The following is a 22,493-nucleotide window of genomic DNA, read 5'->3' as shown; positions in this document are numbered from 1 at the left end:
CTGTTGGAGGGCAGGGACCGTCTTCTTATTTTTAGTTTTGTGTAGATAGTAGGTGCTTAATAAATGTTTGTCAGGTAATTGGAGTTTAAGTGTAAAGGCTTCCACAGACAGGGTTTGGGTCGAGCAGCCAGAAGCTGGAAGGAAGCTCTAGGCCCCCTGAAGTAGTGGGTACAAGAGGAGGCTAAAAAGGCTCAGAAGCTAATGCTGATGGAGACAGGAAGGGTGGAGGTCTCAGGAGCTCCTGTTTCCCTTAGGCATCCCAGGGAAGAACTGGTCGAAGAAATGCTGGTGAGAATATCAAGTACCGACTTGTGGCTGTTCCCCACGGGAATGATATCGCTTCCCTCTTTGAGCTCGATCCTACCACGCTACAGAAGACTGACTCTTTTGTGCCCAGGTTTGCATTCCTCACTCACTCTGTCCCTCTCAATCCTGACCCCAAGAGGAGGCTCCTAGCACCATCAAAAGATTATAAATTTTTAGAGTAGACATTAGAGTCAAGTCTGAAGCCATCATCTTACTGATGAGGAAATTGAGGCCCAGAGGTAAAGTGACTTGCTCAAAGGCCACACATCTGGTACACCTTCAATATCCTGTATCAGAGACAGTTTATACTGATGTCCTTTTGACTTCAAGTCCAGCACTGTGCACTAGAGAAACAGGGCAAAGAAGCTATGTCTGGATAATGGTGGTAAGACCTGCTTCTGCATAGATGCTGGAACATCCCTTACCCTGTATCTTCTACTTGGTCTGTTACATGTGACATTTGTTTAGTCCTGAGAGTGGGTTCTAGTATTGTCTCTGTCACCAAGTAGTTGTGTAACCTTGGACAGGTAATTTCCATTCTCCAAACCGGTTTTCTTCTCTGTGAGACAGGATCATAATACCTATGATACCTCATTGTTCACAGGGCTTTCTGGAAAATTAAAAATTGCTGGACAAGAGGGAGATTATATCATGGCCTACCACTTCTGTGCCATTTTGCATCTCCCCTCACCCCATGAGCATCTGTCCAGTTCCCAGGTGTCCTCTGACCTTTAAGTGACTGACCTCTCTATGACTCATGTCTTTTGTATGATCCCAACCTCTCTGTGGCAGAAACTCCTATGTCCGCCTGCGCCATCTCTGTACCAATACTTGGATCCAGAGCACCAATGTTCCCATTGACATTGAGGAGGAGCGGCCCATCCGACTCATGGTACCTTCCAGCCCCTTAGGACAGAGGAGAGGGAGGGAAGAAGGGAAAGAGACAGAATGGGAGAATGGCTGTTGAGATGAGGTTGTGGAATTAGGCTAACTCCAGGTTGTTGCAGCTGGGCACCTGCCCCACCAAGGAAGATAAAGAAGCCTTTGCTATCGTCTCTGTGCCCGTGTCTGAGATCCGAGACCTTGACTTTGCCAATGATGCCAGTTCTATGTTGGCCAGTGCTGTGGAGAAGCTCAATGAGGGTTTCATCAGCCAGAATGACCGCAGGTAGCCCCCTTGGGCATGTGGGTTATCAACTGATTGGCTTCTTAAGTAGTCAGTGAGTTCAATGTCTTTGTCCCTAAAATCATCCTTGATGGATTAACGGAGGTTATGAAGTTGAAAATCTCTTAATTTATTTAAGAGATGGGAATATTTAGTCTGAGGAAGAGAAAACTCTTCGAGGGACATGATAACTATTTTCAAGTATTTTAAGGACAGCCCCATAGAAGGTAAATAATTAGATTTGTTCTGCTTGTCTCTAAAGGGCAGAACAGGGAAATATGGGATAGAGTGAGTTGCAGAGAGGCACATTTAAGTTGAATATTAGTGTATCAGGGATAATCAGGGAATCCTGATTTGCTGAACCAGCTCTTACTTGCTTAAGGGAGCCAATTGTTAAGTATTCAATATAAGCCTTTACATCTCAGAAATCAGCATATGCTGTAAGTCAGCAGTTGATTTATTTAGGAAAATTAATGAAGATTAATCTTAAAAGCCTGGGGTTGTTTTTGAAGGCCATTTTTTTTGTTTTTTAATTATTTTTTATTATATATATTTTTTATAATATTATCCCTTGTATTCATTTTTCCAAATTATCACCCCCCCCCCCTTGAAGGCCATTTGTTAAAAATTTACCGGCGCACCTCTACCCTAGAATCATCTTTGATTCTAACTTTTCCCTTACCTCCCATATCCAGTCATCTGCCTCTGTTGTGAGAATTATAGATTTATGAATTATTACCACTTACATGGTTGTTGTTTAGAAATTTAATTTTGTCTGAATCTTTTTTTGACAAAGATAGTGGAGTGGTTTGCCATTTCCTTCTCCAACTCAATTTATAGATCAGAGAAACTAAAGTAAACAGGAATAAGTGACTTGCTCAGAGACACACAGCTAGTAAGTGTCTGAGGTCAGATTTCTTGGCAAAGATACTGGTATGATTTGCCATTTCCTTCTCCAGATCATTTTACAGATGAGGAAACGGAGGCAAACAGGGTGAAGTAACTTGCTCAGCATCACACAATTAAAAAATATCTGAGGCCAGATTTGAACTCACAAAAAACTGACTCCAGACCTGGAACTCTATGCACTATGGTGTCATGTAGCTGTTCAATATGAACATAGATGGTGCTTAGAAATTGATTTGAAGGAACACTTGAATTGTACTCTTAAAAATGACTAGACTTATTTAGTTACAAAATGAGAGGAAGATTGTTCTAGGGAGGGAGAATACCACAAAGAGAGGTGTAAAGCCATGTACAGAATGAGAAAACCCATTTATTTGTGCAGGAAGTTTTTTGTAGTGAACTACTTTTGTGTAGTTAGGAAGCTAGAGCTGGAAAGGTAGATTGGGCTCAAACTGGGGAGTACCTTGAATGCTAGAATTAAGAATTTAAACCTACTTCTGTGAGAAATAAAAGGTGTTGTGCTGCTGGATATTTTCCAGTAGGGATTGACCCCATAGAGATTTATTTTGCTGCTGTGGACAGATCATGAGCTCTATGCTAATAAATTGATTCTGATGGAGAAAGGCACTAGGTATTAAGCACTTTTAACCTGTTCCTAGATTTGTCATCCAGTTGCTGGAGGATCTGGTCTTCTTTGTCAGTGATGTCCCCAACAATGGGCAGAGTGTTCTAGATATCATGGTGACCAAGCCCAACCGAGAGCGGCAGAAACTGATGCGGGAGCAGAACATACTCAAACAGGTGTGTATCTGTGTTTGTGTTTGTGTTTAGCCTCTTTGTGAGTCTTCCCCTTCTTGACCCCAATTTCCTTACAGGATGTAATCCCCAACCTTGAATCATGGTGTGGAATAGAATATCACATTTCAGTTGTAAATCAACCTGGAATGAACTATTTCCCCTCCAAATACCCTTCTCCTCTGTAAAGAGTGAATAATGCCAGGGATGGGTTTGTTGGAGCAGCATTAGAAGAGTCATGGGATCATAGATGTAAAGCTGGAAAGAATCTCAGAAGACCTCTAGTCCCATCCCTTTATTTTACAGATGAGGGAACTGGGACCCATAGATATGTGATTCCTGATCAAATCAGGAGCTGATTTGAAACTAGAGCCACTGAGTCCAAAACCAAATGGTTTTCCATTGTGAGAGTTAAGGTTTAAGTAGAGAGTTTAAGACTGATGTTAAAATGAGCATTGTGTTGAAGGATTAGATTTATGAGTAAGTTGAGGAATATAGTTAAGGGTAGTCTTAGGAGTAATAGTAAGCAATGTTAGGGTTGGAACTTTAGAGTGCATCAAGTCTGACTGCCTCAATTTACAGATGAGGAAATTGAGACTCCATTGTTCAAAGTTACAAAGGTAATAAGAATCAAGAGAAAGACTTGAATCCAAGTTTTATGATTCCATAGTCCTTGCTCTTTCCAATGTATCAGGCTTTGGAGCAAGGGAAAGAGTTTGTGTTAAAGCTTGGAATTAGTTGAGAACTACTGATCAGTGCAGTGACCAACTAAAAATTATGCTTCCTTGTGAAAGAGAGATGATAGATTTAGGATACGGAATAAGATATTTATTTTTCAGATATGGCCAAGTAGGAATTTGCTTTCTCTGACTCTGCATATTTGCAGAGCTTTTCTTTTTCCTCCTTCCCTTCTTTCTTCCCTCTCTCTCTCCCTCACTCCCTTCCAATCTGTCTTTATGTCTTTTGGTGGTGGGTGGAAGGGGAGGGTGAAGGAGAACAGAGTGTGGGCAATAAGAAAGGGGAAAAAGGATCATTAAAGCACTTTTTTTTTTTTTTAAGGCAGAGAAGACAAGTCCAGAAAGAAATATAATCAGGCTAGTTTTGAAAACTACAACTTAAATCTATTCTGTGTTTAAAAAGAGTCAAGCTGTACATAATAGAGATCATATACAGTCCTCTTTTTCATGTTTACTATGTATCTAGAAATGCCTAATGGTGTTAAGTTCAGAATAAAAAAAATAGGTTAAAAAAAGTTTTAAGATTAAGTTTAAAATTTAGGATAGGCTGATGAGTAAGATGATTGTAGGACCAAAGGTGGTTTCATTTTTTTTTTCTCTTCCTGTTATCTGATCCCCTAGATCTTTGGAATCCTAAAGGCTCCTTTTCGGGATAAAGGTGGGGAAGGTCCACTGGTGAGGCTGGAGGAGTTATCTGACCAGAAGAACGCTCCCTACCAACACATGTTTCGCCTTTGCTACCGTGTCCTGAGGCATTCCCAGGAAGACTACCGCAAGAACCAGGTGGGCTTGCTCTTTCCACTTTAACCCTGTTTCACTAGTCCCATCTCTGGATCCAGTACTCCCTGGTAATGGCCAGGAGGGATTAGAACACTTTGGGCCATCAGGAAAGCTTGCTGGCTCCTTGGCTGAACTTATAATCTTTCCTTCTAAACAGATTTTGTCATTAGGACTCCATTTCATGGTCTCACAAATTTGTTTTCAGTCCTTCTCTTTCCTCTCACTTCTTACATCCAAGTCTAATTAACCCTACCTTAGTTCTTTCATCTCTCATCTCCCCTCTATCACCATTGGTCCCACTGTAGTTTAGACATTTGTTGCTGCTTGTCTAACTTGTTGCTTCTTTCAGATTTTCTACTTTCTTCCCTCTTGTATCCAGCTTTCATGAACTTCTGGGATAATCTTCCTCTTGTGCACCTCTGATCTTGTCATCCTTTTTCAAAAATCTTATGGGATTATAGAGGTAAAAGAGTTAGAGGGGACCTCAACAAGTCCAACCTCCTCACTTAACAGATAAGGAAATTGAGGCCCATTGAAGTTGTGAGTTACTCAAGGTCACAAAGGTAGTAATTGTCAGAAGTAGGATTTGGACCCTGACTCTGACTCTGGAGCCAATGTTCTTTCCATTATCATTCTAGTTCTTTTGCCTCCCTAGTAAAAGTTCAAACTCTTCTGTTTTGCTTCAAGGCCAGAGTCTGAGGAAGCTGTCTTTTCCCCATAGATTAAGCCCTGTTTAGTTTTTGTTCTCTCTTCTTTTCCCTTTCCACCCATCTGCCCATCCAGGCCCTTGAAGGTTTAGGGAGAAGGGAGAATTGTGGGGCAGAACCTAGGTACCTAGTATTAAACTCTTTTTGATCTATCTCCAACTCCATCCTTTCCAGGAGCATATAGCCAAGCAGTTTGGGATGATGCAGTCTCAGATTGGCTATGACATCCTTGCTGAGGACACCATCACTGCCTTGTTGCATAACAACCGGAAACTCTTGGAGAAGCACATTACTAAGACAGAAGTGGAAACGTTTGTGAGCCTCGTGCGCAAGAATAGGGAGCCCAGGTCAGGGCTACTCTTTTTCTGCCATATGTCCCTCACTTGTGCTTCCAGTATTCCCCTCTACTTTTCCATTCACTCTGTCTCATCCCTCTATTTCTTCATTCATTCTTAACTTATTCTCTTTCCTTCTCTCAGCTCTGCTTATCTTTCTTTCCCTAGTCTTTCCCTTTTCGTTTTCTATTTTCCACTCACACTAAGTTAACTCAGTCCTAGTAATCTTTCATCTATTTATTCTCCATTCATTCTTTACTCACTCTTCTCCCCTTATCTTCTGTTAATTCTCAACTTATCTGTTTCCTCTGCATTTCATATCTATCCCTTCATTCTCTCTTTAATTCCCTTATACTCTCTCCTCCCCTCTCTATTCTCCATTTGCCTTCATCTCATCCCTCTTATCCTTCATTAGCTTCTAATTCATCCCTCTACCTTCCATTCACTTCCCCTATCTAGTCACTCACACAGTGACTGAGGTTGGATATAAAGTCATGTCTTCTTGACTTTAGATTTCCCAAATCTCTATTGTGCCCTAAAATAAATATGTATAGTCAAGCAAAACGAATTCCAGCATTAGCCCATGTCCAAAAATATATCTCATTCTCCACCTTGAATCTATTACCTGGCAGGAGGTAAGTAACATACTTCATCAATCCTCTGGAATTATTACTGATCATTGCACTGATCAGAGTTCTTCCAAGTCTTTGAAAAATTCATTCTAATGTTGTTTCATACTGTATAAATTGTTTTCTTGGTTTTGTTCACTTTTCTTTATCTGTTCATACACATATTCCCAAGTTTCTCTGAAACCACTCCTTTCATCAGCTCTTATACGTGTTCCTTTACATTTAATGTATCATGATTTGTGGAGTCATCCCCTATCTGATGGGCACCGTGAGCAGCTCAGGTAATTGCTATAATCTGACTCCTTCTTTGCTCATCTCTTCAAGGTTCTTGGACTATCTTTCTGACCTGTGTGTGTCCAACCACATTGCCATCCCTGTCACCCAGGAGCTCATCTGCAAATGTGTCCTGGATCCCAAGAACAGCGACATTCTCATCAAGACAGAGTAAGGGCTAGGTCTTCTCTCCATTTACTTCTCTTTTTTGGAGGCAATAAGGCTGAAGTGACTTGTCCAGGTCAAACAGCTAATAAGTTTTATAAGTAGACCTCAGTTTCCTCATCTTTTGGAATTTAACTCAGTGGCCTTTAAGGTCCTTTCTAGTTCTAATTCTATGATTCTAATATATACAAAAATGAGATTAAAGAGAATTTCTTTTAGGGAGTCTTCTGACTTTAGGAGTATGCTGGTAAATGTTTAATAACAGACTTCATTCTCTCTAAAAAAGGAATGCTCAGATACATTTTAAAATTTAATCTATATTATTAACAAATTTGTCCATCATTCCATTATTTATAGACAGTGAACAGAATAGTAAATCTATTTATAATGTTTGATTTCTGAGGTTGTAAATATTCACACTGAAAATTAAAACAATTGGTTCTCTCAAATCCATCTGAGCTGGCTCTAGCATCCTCCAAGTAGACTAAGAAATCTTCAGGCATTCTTCCACTACTCATATTCTTTGATTTCTTCAGGATGGGAGTAATTTGGGTTAGGGTTCTAGAATGGGGTTCTCAAGCTGGAGTCCAAACAGACTGTATGTTTTCTCCTGAGGTTACGGCCAGTGAAGGAAATGTCTCAGTCCCATGAGTACTTGAGCATTGAATACTCAGAGGAGGAAGTGTGGCTGACTTGGAGTGACAAGAATAACGAACACCATGAGAAGAGCATTCGGCAGCTGTCCCAGGAGGCTAGGGCAGGCAATGCCCATGATGAGAATGTGCTCAGCTATTATAGGTAGGTAGCTTCATGGATCCGAGCCAATCCAATGAACCCTGTGCCTTTCTATTGACTTCCATCCCCACCCCCTGCTGGAATGCCTTTGCTCCTCACCTCTGTCCCATAAAATCTGTAGTTCCTTTTACATCTCAGCTCATGTTGTATCCCCTGTGGGAGGAGCAGAGAAAACTACTTACCTTTTGTTTTAAATTATTTTATAGAAGAAGATATGCAAAATAGACCTTTCATCTTTATAGGTCAAAGTCACATAACTTTTTTATTTTTAAAATTTTTATTGTTTTATCATCATCATCATCATTATCATCATCATCATCATCATCATCAACATTAAGAATGATAATAATACTGTGCTTTAAGGTTTGAAAAGTATGTTACATAGAATCCTTACTTGATTCTCGCAACAACCTGGAAAGGACAAATGCTAATATTAAGATTATGATTTCCCATTTTATAGATGAATAACCTGAAGCAGATAAAAGTTAAGTGATTTGCTCAGACTCACAGTTAGTAAAGGTCTGAGGCAGGATTTGAACCCAGGTATTCCTAGCTCCAAGTCCAGTATTCCACCCATGCTACCACCAAATTGTTTAGATCAGGGCTTCTTAAACTTTTCCCACTTGAGACCCCTTTTCATGCACCAGATATGTAAGTATATAAAATAGGTATACAAATCAAATGTGTACTGATGAGAAATCATAATTTTGCAACTTCCACATTTAGTTAAGAAACACCATATGAGGTTGCAATCCACAGTTTAAGAGGTTTTGGTCTAGATAACTCCTGATACAATGCCAAAGATGGTGTGCAAGTTTGGAGTAGACCAGTCCCCAGTAGAACTATAGAGATGGTGAAGCTTGGATGCCATGTCCTCCAATCTCTGCCTCCTTGCTCCCTCCTTCCCTCTCCCCATGGCCATTGCTCTGTGCCCTGTTCTTTCATTGGGCTGATCTGACTTTGCAGTGTAACTGTCTCTTAGCTGCTCCCCCTTCCCCTGAGCTTGGAAGTTTGAATAAAGACTTGGCATGCAAGCCCTATAAGCTGCTGATTCCTCATTTATCTAGATCCCTTCCACTGTAGTTTGAACAGCATACTTTGACTCATTCTGGGCAGATACATAGTTTTTTGCTTCCTCTCTCTTCTAACTTCATCTCCTTTCTGCTCCCATCCACTTGTTGCCCCTTTTAAAGCTCTATCTAACTATCTGAAGAGCTTCCAGGTAGAGGAGAGGCAGGGTTTATTCTGCTTAATACCATGACATTGGAACAATGGCAAGCTTCAGAAAAGCAGGATTTTCCCTAAAAGAGGGGAAAAAACACTAATTAGAGCTGTCCAAAAGTAGCATATATTTTCTTTTTTTTAATTAAAGCTTTTTATTTTCAAAACACATATATGGATAATTTTTCAACATTGACCCTTGTAAACCTTGTGTTCCAAATCCTCCCACTTCCTCCCACTCCCTCTCCTATATGGCAAGTAATCCAATATATATTAAAAATGTGCAATTCTTCTATACATATTTCTACAATTATTGAGTATCATATATTTTCCTTGGGAGTTAGTGGATTTCCTTCATCTAAAAGTCTTTGAACAGTGTTTAGATGACCATTTGCCAGAGATTTTGTAAAGCCTCAAGTTTCTTTTTCCAAGCCATTATCTTTCCAGCTGCCAATGACCTTTCTTTACAGAACAAAACAAAACAACCTCCCCCCAAAAATCCAGTCTCCAAGAGCACAGATTTGACCGTATCACTCACCTCCTCAATAACTCTAGGGGCTCCCTATTGCCTTTAGGATCAGATATAAGCTGCTGTGTTTGGCATGTAAAGCTCTCCTCAACCTAATCCTATTAATTTTTCTGACCTTATTAATAAAAATCTACATTACATCACTCAAAAACACATCATCTAGATGAACTGGTCTCCTTGCTGTTCCTTGTACCCATGACATACCATCTCCCAACTGTGCTTTTACACAGCGTGCCTCCTGTGCCTGAAATGTACTCCCTTCTCACCTCCATCTTGTGTAATCCCTTGTTTCCTTCACATCCCAGCTCAAATACCAGTTTCTAGATAAAACCTTTCTTGATCCCCTTAATTGCTAATGCCCTCACCCCTAAATTATCTTCTGTTTACTTTGTGTATGCTAATATATATCCTTGGCCTCCTTGGATAGAATGTAAGCTCATTGAAGGCAGGAACTGTTTGATTTTGCCTTTGTGTCATCAGCCCCTAACACAGGCTTCTGTAAGCCTGGCTTACAGAAGGTGCTTAATAAATGTTTGTTATTGATTGACAGAGAAGATCTCTTCCCAAATCCAGATCAGAGGACATCTGAGGTTCACTTCAGCTCTGAGATTTAGTGATTCCTCACTCCTCTTTCATGCTCTTCTCACCCCTAATGCCTTTGCAATTCTCCCTTTTGCCATTCTTCTCCTTGTCTTCTCTATCACAGATACCAGCTGAAGCTGTTTGCCCGTATGTGTCTGGACCGTCAGTATCTGGCCATCCATGAGATCTCCCAACAACTGGGTGTGGATTTGATCTTCCTTTGTATGGCAGATGAGATGCTACCCTTTGATCTGCGTGCTTCCTTTTGTCATCTCATGTTGCATGTGCATGTGGATCGAGACCCCCAGGAACTTGTTACCCCAGTCAAGTTTGCTCGCCTCTGGACGGAGATCCCCACAGCCATCACCATCAAGGAGTGAGGCCTTGGTCTATGGGAGCCAAAGGGAGGAGGGGGGGGATGTAGGCAATAAGGAAACTGGAGCCAGAGGTTGAAGAGTGAATGCCCTACTAAATTGAGGTGGGGAAAAAAACCAAGGGAGAAGAAGGGGGCTTGATTTTTTTTTTTTTACCTCCCTTTCTTTTTTTCTATTCTTCCTATCTTTCTTCTAGCTATGACTCCAATCTCAATGATTCTCGGGATGATAAGAAGAATAAATTTGCTAATACCATGGAGTTTGTAGAAGACTATCTCAACAATGTAGTCAGTGAGGCCGTGCCCTTTGCCAATGAGGAGAAGAACAAGCTCACCTTTGAGGTAGGACCTTTGTGGCCAGGCAGCTAGGTGACACAGTGAATAGAGAGACTAGCCTGAAGTCAGGAAGAACTGAGTTCACAAGACTCTGGGAAATTCATTTCATCTCTAATTACCTCTATTTCCTCATCTATAAAATGGGGATAATAATGATAATAATACCTTCCAGAGTTGTTGTGAGAATCAAATGAGATAATAATTGCAAAAGTGCTTAGCACAGTGCCTCACACGTAGGAGGTACTATAGAAATATTGGCTATCATTATTAAAGAGAAATGGGGCCTACATGAAGAAAAAGGCTCAAGGAACAGGATGACAAATCAGTCAATAAACATTTTTGAAGATTCTGTTAGATGCTAAGAAAGTCTGGCTGACTGCTTGTCAATGATGTTAAGGCAGGAGTGGACTAATGATCAATGAAATGCTGAGATTCTCTGGTTCTATATTTGATGAAGTGCCAATGATGAGGCTAGTGATAGTGAAGAGGTGCTAGAACTGGGATGGATAATCCTCTCTGATTGGCGCAGGTCCAATGCGAAAGGGTTTGCAAACCCGAAAATTTGAGTGGCAGGAAAGGGAATTTTATCATTCACTAAGAAGAAGCTCTCTTAGTGGGCAGAACTCCTCATTAGGAGTTTGGCAATGAGAAGTCAGCTTTGCTAGAAAGACAGACTTCTTAATGGCAAAAGGTCCTGTCAGGGAGATAGCAAAACTTAACAGAGTGGGCAAAAGTCCTGGCAGGCAGTTTTGGCATGAAGAGAGCTTTCTGGGCAAGCATGATCCTGTTTTGGACTTCTGCAAAGATTTGGGCTTCAGAGTTGTCTTTTATTAGCAGTCTGAGGCTGGGGCTTCAATTCAAACTTGAATGAGATTCCTTCAATGTTGTCAATGCCAGGCTTAGATCTCCAATTGAAAAGAGATTACTTATCTTGGTAGTTTGAGCTACTGGGAGTGGTCCCAAATTAATGTTCAACTCAATAGAGGATGTGACTACATCTCTGGCCAGATAACTGGGTGTTGTCTGGGAAAGATATGCTTTTCCAGGGAAGAGCCCCGAGACTCCAATCACCCCTCTTTTACAGATTAAAGGGGACACAGTTTCAGGGTTCACCCCCATCAGATTCGCTTCTCAAGGTGGGTCAAACAAAGCCCCATGGTGCCTTCCTAGCATTGAGAGAGAGAACACCAGATGTAAGAGTAAAAAGACCTGCATTTGAATCCTGGCCCCCTCCTTACTCCTCCCCATCTTCCCTCTCCTTCCCATTTTCTTTCTCAATTGGGGTTAAGTGACTTGCCCAGGGTCACACAGCTAATAAGTGAGGCCAGATTTGAACTCAGGTCCTCTTGACTTCAGAGCTGGTGCTCCATCCACCTCCACATCTGGCTGCCCCAGCAGCTCACCTTGTAATGGAAGACAACATGTAAAGACAAAGGTATATTCAAGGGACACAGAGAGCTGATGGAAGATAACTTTAGAAAAGAAAATACAAGTGTTCAGGGAAATCAGGAAAAACTTCCTGTAGGAAGTGACTTGTTAGCCAAATCTTCAAGGAAGCCAGGGTTTTTAGAAGGGAGAACATTCTGGGCACAGTTGGGAATTGGAGGGTAGAGCTTAGGCAGCCTCAGAGTCTGGGAGACCTGGGGATCTAGTCCTATACTTGACACATACTCGTTGTGGGATGCTCACCTCTCAGTGCCTCAGAATGATTGCTGACCTGTATTGGTAAAGGGGGACAGCTTCATTTAGAAATGCCAATTAAATCTTGAGTCTACACAAACTACAAAGGAAAAAAAAAAAGAAAAAGCAACTCAAACCTCCCAACCCCTGAAATGTAACCCTGCTTATCTCAAAGGGCCAGTGTGAGAAAAGCTCTTTGCAAATCTGAAAGTATTATGGAAATGTGAGTTGTTAGTTCTGGCTTTTCTGGAAATAACTCAATGAGTGAGTCATTTCCTGCTCTGAGAACCCATTTCCTTATCAGCTAAATAAGGGGATTGGACTGTGATCTCTGAGGTCCCTTTCAGCTGAGATCCTGTGATTCTTCTGTGATTCAAAGAACACCCCTTGTCTAAATCATTTCCTGGGTAGCTAAGGGGAGGGCTGATAATGAGGGGGATACTGCAAATCTGGAGGGTATTGCCTGAAGGTGGGCTTTTCTCTATTAACTGATGGGGGGTGAAGGAGAGAAAGCATATTTGCAGCAATGCAGTTCTCAGCCTCCTTCCAATTAGGCCTCACCCCACATGACCTTTCAGCAACTCAGCATCCCCTTCCCCCATACTCATCCTCTTCCCTTGCTGCCCCAGCAAGCTCCTCTTAGAGTACTCCCTTGTTCCAAACTTAATGTGTCAGCTTCTTTTTAAAGACAAAAAGATTACAAGAAACAGAATCCAGTCAGTATTTTGGGTGACTGCTGCCTGATTTCTTTCCAGTCTACCTCTAAACTACCCCTTGTAGAAATAATAACTAATATTTTCATTGTGCTTTAAAGTATGCAAAGCTACTTATAGTTATTGGTTTATTTTATCCTCACAACCATCCTGGTAGGTATGTGGCAGTTATTTACAGATAGACAGAATATATACAGAAAGACACTGAGATTGAGGGAAGTTAATTGATTTGCCCCAGGTCTGTAATTCCTAAGTACCCAATCTAGACTTGAGCTCAGAACTGGACTTCAGATACGTTATCTTGTCCACTAGAAGTTTGGCTTCCTAGGGTCCTAAGCCTATCTATGGCACTTTCTATCCTGGGATAACGCCATAGTGTCTGCTACCTCAGGATCCCTCAGGATGGGGTGTGTAAAGGCACAGGCATATTCTCTGACTCCAGCCCTTCTCAAAGACCTTGTTGTTCAGTTGTTTCAGTCATGTCCAACTCTTTCTTACCCCATTTGGGGTTTTCTAGGTAGAGATACACCTAAATAGTTTATCATTTCCTTCTCCAGTTCATTTTGCTGATAAGGAAACTGATAAGGCAAAGTTAAGTGAATTGCCCAGGGTCACACAGCTACTAAATACCTGAGGCTGGATTTGAACTTAGGTCTTCCTGATTCCAGATCCAGTGCTCTATCCATTGCACTACTTTAGTTTTTCCTAGTAGCAAGAATCTTATACTGAGGAATCTATCTAAACTTTTCATATAATATAGTATTTATACTAGAGTCTTAGAGGTACAAGCTACATTTTTGATTCTCACAACAATCCTGAGATCAGTACTATTATTATTTTACAGAGGAGGAAACTGAGGCTAAGAGTCTTGGGCAAGGTTACACAGGAAGTTTGCATCTGAGACTGGTTTTAAACTCAGGTCTTCCTAACTTTGTGTCCAGTGCTCTAGCCCTGTGCCTTCTAGCGGTCTCTTGGAACTATTTGCCTTTCATGCCTCTTGAGGTAATGAGTAGTACAATGGGGAAAAAATTTAAACAAACAAGACCCCCCAACAAAACCCCTGCTTCTAATCCTAAACTAGAGTTTACTTCATGACCTTGGGCAGATATTTTTAACTTTTCTGAATGTTAATTTTCTCCTCTAAAAAGAGCTTCATAATATGTTGCTTACCTCAAAGGTTTATATTATAGGGAAAATTTATTTAAAACCTTAAAATTCCAAAGTTGCAGTTATTTTTATTCCTGCAGTTATTTATGATAAAATCAACTCCATCCTCCCTGAGCTGTGCATCACCAGCCTAGAGCCTTCTTCTGCCCTTACTTCTTTTCTTTCTTCCAACAATCTGCTACAGGTTGTCAGCTTGGCCCACAACCTCATCTACTTTGGCTTCTACAGCTTCAGTGAATTGCTGCGGCTCACCCGGACGTTGCTGGGCATCATCGACTGTGTGCAAGGTCCTCCTGTTTTATTGCAGCCCTACAATGAAGATCCTGGGGGTGAGGCTGGAGGCTGGATGGTAGGGATGAGAGGATGTGTCTCAAAATCCTGTCAGGCAAAATTCAAGTCCAGGAACTTGGGCTGTTTAGTTTAAGAGAAGACTTGGAAGTGGTGGCCATGATATTTACCCTCAAGTCTTTGAAAGGTTGTCACCTGGAATAAGGTTTGTCTGGTCCCAAAAGGACCAGCTGGGAGCAAGAGGTGGGAGGCTAAAGAAGCATATTTGGGTTTTTCTCTGTGTAAGCCAGGGCAATCTTTTTTCTGCCAAGGGCCATTTAGATATTCACAACATCATTCACAGGCAATACAAAATTATTAGTTTAAGAACTCAAGAAGTACAAGTTGTTGTACCTAGCTTTCAGCTTTTCGTTCGTTGCCTGTAGTTGACTTAGCAAATGATTTCACCTTTTGCAGCTCATGGGTCATAGTTCCCCACCCCTAGAGTAAGCAAAAATTTTTTTATTAGGTATTCTGTGGAAGAAGTGAGTTCTCTGTCATCAGATGTGTTTCATCCCAGACTCAGATGATCACTTGTCAAGAACGTTATAAACACCTGTTTTTAACCCTTGTTTGTGCTTTGGATCTCTTTTGGATATCTTTTTTTGAAAACGAGTCCATGGACCCCAATTTAAGAACCCTTGTTGTTGAGGGAATTTCAGCTGTTTCCAAATCTGAGATCCTTAGATTTTTTAAATACAGGTTTCCTGACTCCCTCTGCTAGAAATGGGATAATGATGCATTTCAAATTGGCTAAGGGCTCTTAGATTGTCCCTGGGGTATGCATCCCAGGATTTAGGTTCAAACAGACTCATACTGGACCAAGCTATAATCTACCCTGCCACTAGATAAATCTATTTTACCCTCATTCTGACCTATGCTTACCTCACTTAACTTCCTCTCATCTGACTGGTAGGCTGAGTACCCCCTCTAGGCCTCTTAGAGATAAAAGAATGTGTCAGCACTTAAGCACAAGCCCTAACACATAATAAGTAATTAAAAAATGTTTATTGGCTGATTATTGGGCACCTATAGTAGCCACTTTATAAATTCTAGTTAATTGACTCAATCCCGCAGAAGTGAATTTCTAGTAGCAGCCCTTTTTGTAGTAGCTAGAAACTGGAAACTGAGTGGATGCCCATCAATTGGAGAATGGCTGAGTAAATAATATTATGGAATATTATTGCTCTGTAAGAAATGATCAACAGGATGATTTCAGAGAGGCCTGGAGAGACTTATGTGAACTGACGCTGAGTGAAATGAGCAGGACCCGGGGATCATTATATACTTCAACAACAATACTATAGGATGACCAATTCTCATGGTCCTGGCTCTCTTCAACAATGAGAGGATCCAAATCAGTTCCAATTGATCATTAATGAACAGAACCAGCTACACCCAGCGAAAGAGCACTGGGAAATGAGTGTGGACCACAACATAGCATTTTCACTCTTTTTGTTATTGTCCACTTGCATTTTTGTTTCCCTTCTCAGGTTATTTTTACCTTATTTCTAAGTCCGATTTTTCTTGTGCAGCAAGAAAACTGTATAAATGTGTGTGTGTGTGTGTGTGTGTGTGTGTGTGTGTGTGTGTGTGTGTGTTTGCAGTATTTAACATATACTTTAAAATATTTAACATGTATTGGAGGGGTAGAGGGAAGGAGAGGAAAAGTTGGAAACAGAAGTTTGCAAGAATCAATGTTGAAAAATTACCCATGCATTTGTGAGGGATGTAGAAGACCCTTACCCAAAATGACTACTCAGATCACTCAGTAAGAAAGCAGAAAAGTTGTTTATTAAAACCTCTGGAGGAAGAGGTGTCCCAATGGGAGATAAGAAAGAGAAAGCTCGTGGTAGGAGGGCTAAAGAAGTAGTAGAGATACACAGCTTTCATACAAGCAATTACATCACAAGTAAGAGAGCATTAAAAAGGGGAGGGGAAGGCATTTAATTGGTTGTTGCTATTTGGAGAGATTGGAATGGAAGGTTTTGTTTCCCTGAAATCACCTGATTTCTAGGAAACAGAAAATCAGGCCTTCAGGCTTAATCAAGCAGATAGGGTCAAGTTAGCAGACTAAATATCGATAATTGTCAAATACTGATAAATGTCATCAGCATTAAGTAAATATGTTAAGTAAATAGGTTTATAGCTGGCCAAGGCTCAAGTAAATATGAGCCTGCACGTATTATACAGATCATGGGGGAAACACAGAAATAGTGAAAATAAAATACAGAAAAAGAATCCATACATTGCTGTTAAGTTCTCCCTATTTTACATACATATATTTTGTAAATAAAAAGCTATAATTAAAAAAAAAAAAAGTGAGTTTCCAGTCTAAGAAGAGAGACAAAATTGCTTTGCTTAGGAAGCTCTCGGTCTGGTATGAGGGCCCCCAATTTTGCTCTCAGAGATCTTCTAGTCCCAGGGTCTAGCCAGCTCTTTGTGTGTGTATGTGTGGGTATATATAATTTTTCCTACTACATTTAAAAACAACTTTAACATTCTTTTAAAAACAATTTTAAGTTTCTCCCCCCCCCCACCCTAAGTATTTGAGGTTGGAGTTGATCTCAAATCTTCCATGGCTGCATCTACTAACTACCTCCACATACTTCCCTCCCACAGCCTTTTCTTCTCCACCCCCTAACTCATCTTGTCATTTTTTATATACCTCCCTTCTCAAACCTAAATTAGGACTCATTAAGGATAGGCAGCCTGGTCTGATAATCCTGCCCCTTTCTTACTACTTCTTTCTGATTTAGCTCCCTACTTCCTATATATACCTAAATTTACACTCAGTTCATTTATTCAGCCATTTATTAAGTGTCTACTATGTGCTAGGAGATAATAAAGAATGAAACAACACTGATTTTCAAGGAGTTTTATATATATATATATATATATATACACATATATGCAATGTGAGCATAAAGTGAATAAATAGAAGTACATACAAAGTTGCTAAATACAAGCTAGTCTGGAAGGGAGGGCACTAGCAGTTGGGAGAATTAGTTATGTATTTGCTGAATTATGTCTGATTCCTACATCAGAGAGTATATATATATATGTGGTATGGCCTGCCTTCTTGGTTCCACTGGGAGTTTCTGAGGGTAGGACCTGTGGCTCTCTCATCAGATTAAGAGTTCCCTGAGGGCAGGAATTATGTCTGTCACTCCTTTATATTCCCTCTCAGCTCCTAGTGTAGGCTTTAGCACAGAGAGTACCCTCAACATAGGATCAGAGTTGGGTATGAGGGCAATAAGGCAGGAGGCACTCAGGTTTTTCTGTACTTAGGAAGTATGGAAGAGGTGACTGACACTCGTGATGGATAATGGTGGTGATAGAACATCCTCTCTCTCACTTACCTTATCTTTCCAATTCCAATGTCACCCAACGTATCTGACATCCTAATCTCCTTCAGGGAAAAATGTTCGAAGGTCCATCCAAGGGGTGGGACAGATGATGTCCACCATGGTGCTGAGCCGTAAGCAGTCCATCTTCAATGCTCCCAGCCTCCCCACTGCTGGGAACCAAGAGTCACTGGACCGGGGAAAGTTCGTGGAGAATGAAGACATCGTGGTGATGGAGACCAAACTCAAAATTCTGGAAATCCTGCAGGTAGTTGGGTCTGGCAGGAGGGAGAGAGAAAGGGAATAAGCATTTATATACACTAAGCAATTTATTATAAATAATATTTCATCTTCACAACAACCCTATGAGGTAGCTATTATTATTATCTCCCTTGTACAGTTGGGAAAACTGAGGCAAACAACTTGAATGATTTACTTAAGTTACACAGGAGTAAAGCTGGATTTGAACTGAGGTTTTCCTGATTCCAGGTTCTGTGCTCTATCCATTGTATCTACCATCCTCTTTGCTTCAGGCTGTCAAGCACCATTGCTAGGTTGAATCTGCCCAACAATTATCTCCTGTAGTTTGGTTGTAGGCAGGTACAGTCCTGGGGTAGGAAGTAATAATAATAGCTCTGTATTTCAGGGTTTTCAAACACTTTCCTCCTCACCACTTCTAGGAAGGGTATAAAGAGGACAGAATTTTGATGGAAGAAAAGATCAGATTGAAAGGGATAGATTGTGGTACTTTGTATCTTGTCTAAGTAGTGATGTGGTACCCGTGCAGTCCCCAGCATATAATGGGGACAGAAAGAAACGAACAGAAGCCAATGAGCAAGGCTTCATTTGATCTGATATGTGGTGAATTTCCCAAATAGTTCATAGTTCTAGTAAAGTGTAAAAATTCATCCAAGAGACAGAGCACAGGGCTATTCACATTTCCTTGCTACTGTCAATTACTGAAAAGAGTTTTCCCCTCCATGATGAGGGATGGAAGTGGGATCAGAGTGGAAGTCCTCACCTTCTTCCTTCCCTCAATAGTTTATTCTCAATGTGCGACTGGATTATCGCATCTCCTACCTGCTCTCAGTCTTCAAGAAGGAGTTTGTAGAAGTTTTCCCCATGCAAGACAGTGGGGCTGATGGGACAGCTCCAGCTTTTGATTCCACAAGTAAGGTTCTCTGGGCTTTTCGTCTCCAGGGTCTTCCTTTTTGTTTGCTGGGGAGGACAATCTGGGAAGGTTTTCTTCTTGTTCTGCCTAGAATGGGAAATGGGCTCACTTCCAAAGAGAGGCTTGTGCAAGGTCACGTGATGAAAACATGATACACCCAGAATAAGCTCCCAGTATTCTCATTCCCACCGTGCCTCTTTCCACTCCTACTATTTTTCCTTAAGGCAGCCAATTCTTGCTTTTCCTTATGGGACGTGCCCTCTGTACTGATAAGCTTTCTTTCATTATTTTTTTTTTATTCTATTAAATTCTATTTTTCTTACTTAACAAAAATTTAGTGTTTCTCTCCACTAGGAAAAAAAAGGAAAACAAGATCTTTGTAATATATATAGTTAAGCAAGATAAATTCCCACTTTGAACATGCCTTAAAAATTATTCTGCATATGTGTTTCATATTTTTTTATTTTTATTTTTTTTTGCTGAGGCAATTGGAGTCAAATGACTTACCCAGGGTCACACAGCCAAGAAGTGTTAAATGTCTGAGGTCAGATTTTGAACTTAGGTCCTCCTGACTTGAGGGCTGGTGCTCTATCCACTGTACCACCTAACTGTCCCTCATCATATTTTTTTTTTGGTCAGGAGATGGGCACTTCTACTTTCATCATCTATTATAATGTAGCCTTCTTTACTATAAATTTGTGAAGTAGGTCAAATATCACATCCCACAGTCTCTAACTGTCTGAAAAATATTCCTCTTTCTCCCTTCCTTCTTGTTCCATTCCTTATAGCTGCTAATATGAATTTGGATCGGATTGGGGAGCAAGCAGAGGCTATGTTTGGAATGGGGTGAGTAAACCCATGTCTCTGCACCAAGGCCCTATATAATGGGGGAAGAGGAGCTCATCCTCATGGCAGGAGGCAGATTAGAATCCATGGCCAGAAAGTTTCTCAGGATGGATATGGATAAAAATCCATATTCCTACTGCTTTCCTCCTTTTCTATCCCAGACTCCCTGAGACAACCCCTCTATCATCAAACTCAGTAAGGGCCACTTGTGTGCACCTGTGTTCAGAATTAGCCTTGTTTATTCCAGTTTTCATCTGAACATATCATTGCTTTATCTAGGGCAGAAAGGCCTTTGGTTAAATTGGCAGAACTAACTTCCCATCAGACACAGCCTGGAGTAAAATGAGGGCAGTTCCTCTTTTAAGGTTTCCTTGAAGTATATTTACCCTTGTTCAAGAATTTTGCCTTTTACCCTTCTCCGTGAACTACAACTTCTTAGAAAGTGGCAAAGATATTTTTTCCTTTTGTAGTCATTCTCTCTTCCTGCCTTCCTCCTTTCTTCTCTCCCTCTCCCCCCTTCCTTACCTCCATCCTCTTTTCCTTCCTTTCCCCTTTAATTCACTCTCTCCTTCCCACTTTCCTTTTTCTCTCTCTTTCTTTTTCCCCTCCCTTATTTTTCCTCCCTTTTTCCTTTCTTCTCTCCCTCCCTCTTTTCCTTCCTTCCTTTTCTCCTTCCTTCCTTTCCTCTTTCCCTCCTTCCTTCCTTCCTCCCTCCCTTCCTCCTTCCCTTCCTTCTTTCCTCCCTCCCTACTTCCCTTCTTTCCTTCCTTCTCCTTTCCCTCTCTTTCTCTCTCTTTTCTCCCTTTCTACCTTCTTGCCTCCTTTTCTCCTGCTCTCTCCTTCCCTCACTCCCTCTCTTCTTTCCCTGACTGAGCAGGAAGACCAGCAGCATGCTGGAAGTGGATGATGAAGGTGGGCGCATGTTCCTCCGAGTGCTGATCCATCTCACCATGCATGATTATGCCCCTCTGGTCTCTGGTTCTCTGCAGTTACTTTTCAAACACTTCAGTCAGCGCCAGGAAGTCATACACACCTTTAAACAGGTGAGGCTGCTCCATGCCCTGCTGGTTCCTTCCCCCCATTCCACCCTCCCTTCTTTCTCAGTCCATACTGTAGACTGTAAATCCTCCCAGAAGAGGCCATTAACCCCATGAGAACCAGTTGCACCAAAATTAAAATAATATCTGCAGGGAATGGAGTAGTGAGGTAGTGGGGGTGGCAGTGTGTGAGAGTGACTCTCACACTTCTTTCCCTTGATTTTTCCCAACAGCATTTTGGGGGTAAGGAGGACAGAGTTTAAGGGCTTACTATGTGCTAAACTCTGGGAATTACAGTTAGAAAAATTGAGATAATCTATGTTCTCAAAGAGCTCACGCTCTAATTAGAGGAAATAACACATAAGAGAAAGTTTAGCTGTATGGCAGATGGATTCAGCAGCGAAGCAGATGGCAGGACCCAGCATCTGTGGGAGATCTGATGACTGTCTTTCAACACTTAGCGGGTCTCACAGGGCATAGGGGCAGAGCAGATGGGTAAGGTCATGTAATCTGAAGTTGGAGTTGTTAATTCCCATCTCATCTGAGCTCCATGATCATTTAGGCCACTTTGGTGAAGGGGGAAGGTAGAAACGAAGGGTGCTAGTAGTGGCGAGGAACCTTCTCATGATTGGACTAAGGGAGGAGGTGAGTGGGAGAAGGTAAATGGAGGAAGGGGGTCTTTGAAGTAGTGGGTTTTCCAGCAGCCTGGGAAGTAAGAAAGGAAGACCTAGAGAGTTTAAGAGATGCCCAACATCATCACCCAGGTCATAATAATGATAGTAGCAAAAATTTATAACTTTTAAGGTTTGTAAAGGACTACACACAAAGACATATACGAATTCATATTTATATATGTGTATATATATACATACACATGTATAGATAGATTTAGATATAACATGTACATATATACAAAACCAAATACATATACATTCTAATTTGATTCTCAACAAGTTGTTAAGTGCTATTACTATTCCCATTTTATAGATAAGGACAAAGAAGCTGAATGAACTTAAGTGACTTATTTGCTCAAGGTCACACAGCTAGTAAATGATTCTGAGACAAGTTATGAATTCATATCTTCCTGATTCCTAATCCAGTGCTCCATCCACCATACTTCTGAGCTGTCTTCAGGAAGTGACAGAGCAGTAATTTCAATTCCAGTTCCATTACTTTAAGTTTAGCTCTCCAAATTCAGTGCTTTTTCTATTGCAGTACTCTGCCTGTATTAGAAAGCTAATGGAAGACAAGATTGATGTGAGAAGTGGTAAGGCCAGTTTGTAGAGAATTTGAAGCATTTCCTCTAACTCTTTCCTTGCCCATCTTCTCCTTTAGGTGCAGCTACTGATCTCGGCCCAGGATGTGGAAAACTACAAAGTGATAAAGTCAGAGTTGGACCGGCTTCGAACCATGGTGGAGAAGTCAGAATTGTGGGTGGATAAGAAGGGTAGCAACAAAGGAGAGGAGGTAGTAGATGACAAGAAGAAAAAAGAGGTGAGGAAGGTGATAGGAGGGAAAGGCAAGGATTTGAGCTGCGCCTTGGTGGCTTGAGTTTGGACCATCATTGATCC

At 41.1% G+C, this 22,493-nt stretch overlaps 1 protein-coding gene across 1 annotated transcript in view; it reads left to right on the top strand.

Moving 5' to 3' along the window:
• Positions 1–22,493, top strand: part of ITPR3 (inositol 1,4,5-trisphosphate receptor type 3) — a 117,249-nt gene that overhangs the window by 56,553 nt on the left and 38,203 nt on the right. The window contains exons 11-26 of the mRNA XM_074311250.1: positions 255–397; positions 1,099–1,198; positions 1,314–1,474; positions 3,037–3,178; positions 4,531–4,692; positions 5,571–5,743; positions 6,685–6,804; positions 7,414–7,596; positions 10,050–10,301; positions 10,496–10,640; positions 14,379–14,523; positions 17,940–18,136; positions 18,910–19,039; positions 19,828–19,885; positions 20,763–20,928; positions 22,258–22,416. Coding sequence (XP_074167351.1) covers positions 255–397; positions 1,099–1,198; positions 1,314–1,474; positions 3,037–3,178; positions 4,531–4,692; positions 5,571–5,743; positions 6,685–6,804; positions 7,414–7,596; positions 10,050–10,301; positions 10,496–10,640; positions 14,379–14,523; positions 17,940–18,136; positions 18,910–19,039; positions 19,828–19,885; positions 20,763–20,928; positions 22,258–22,416 — 2,436 coding nt within the window. The remainder of the gene's footprint in view (positions 1–254; positions 398–1,098; positions 1,199–1,313; positions 1,475–3,036; positions 3,179–4,530; positions 4,693–5,570; positions 5,744–6,684; positions 6,805–7,413; positions 7,597–10,049; positions 10,302–10,495; positions 10,641–14,378; positions 14,524–17,939; positions 18,137–18,909; positions 19,040–19,827; positions 19,886–20,762; positions 20,929–22,257; positions 22,417–22,493) is intronic.

The sequence above is a fragment of the Sminthopsis crassicaudata genome, chromosome 4 (assembly GCF_048593235.1).
Source record: "Sminthopsis crassicaudata isolate SCR6 chromosome 4, ASM4859323v1, whole genome shotgun sequence".
NCBI classification, from domain to species: Eukaryota; Metazoa; Chordata; class Mammalia; order Dasyuromorphia; family Dasyuridae; genus Sminthopsis; species Sminthopsis crassicaudata.
Note: the sequence above shows the minus strand (reverse complement) of the source record. Positions and strands in the feature narration are given on the sequence as shown.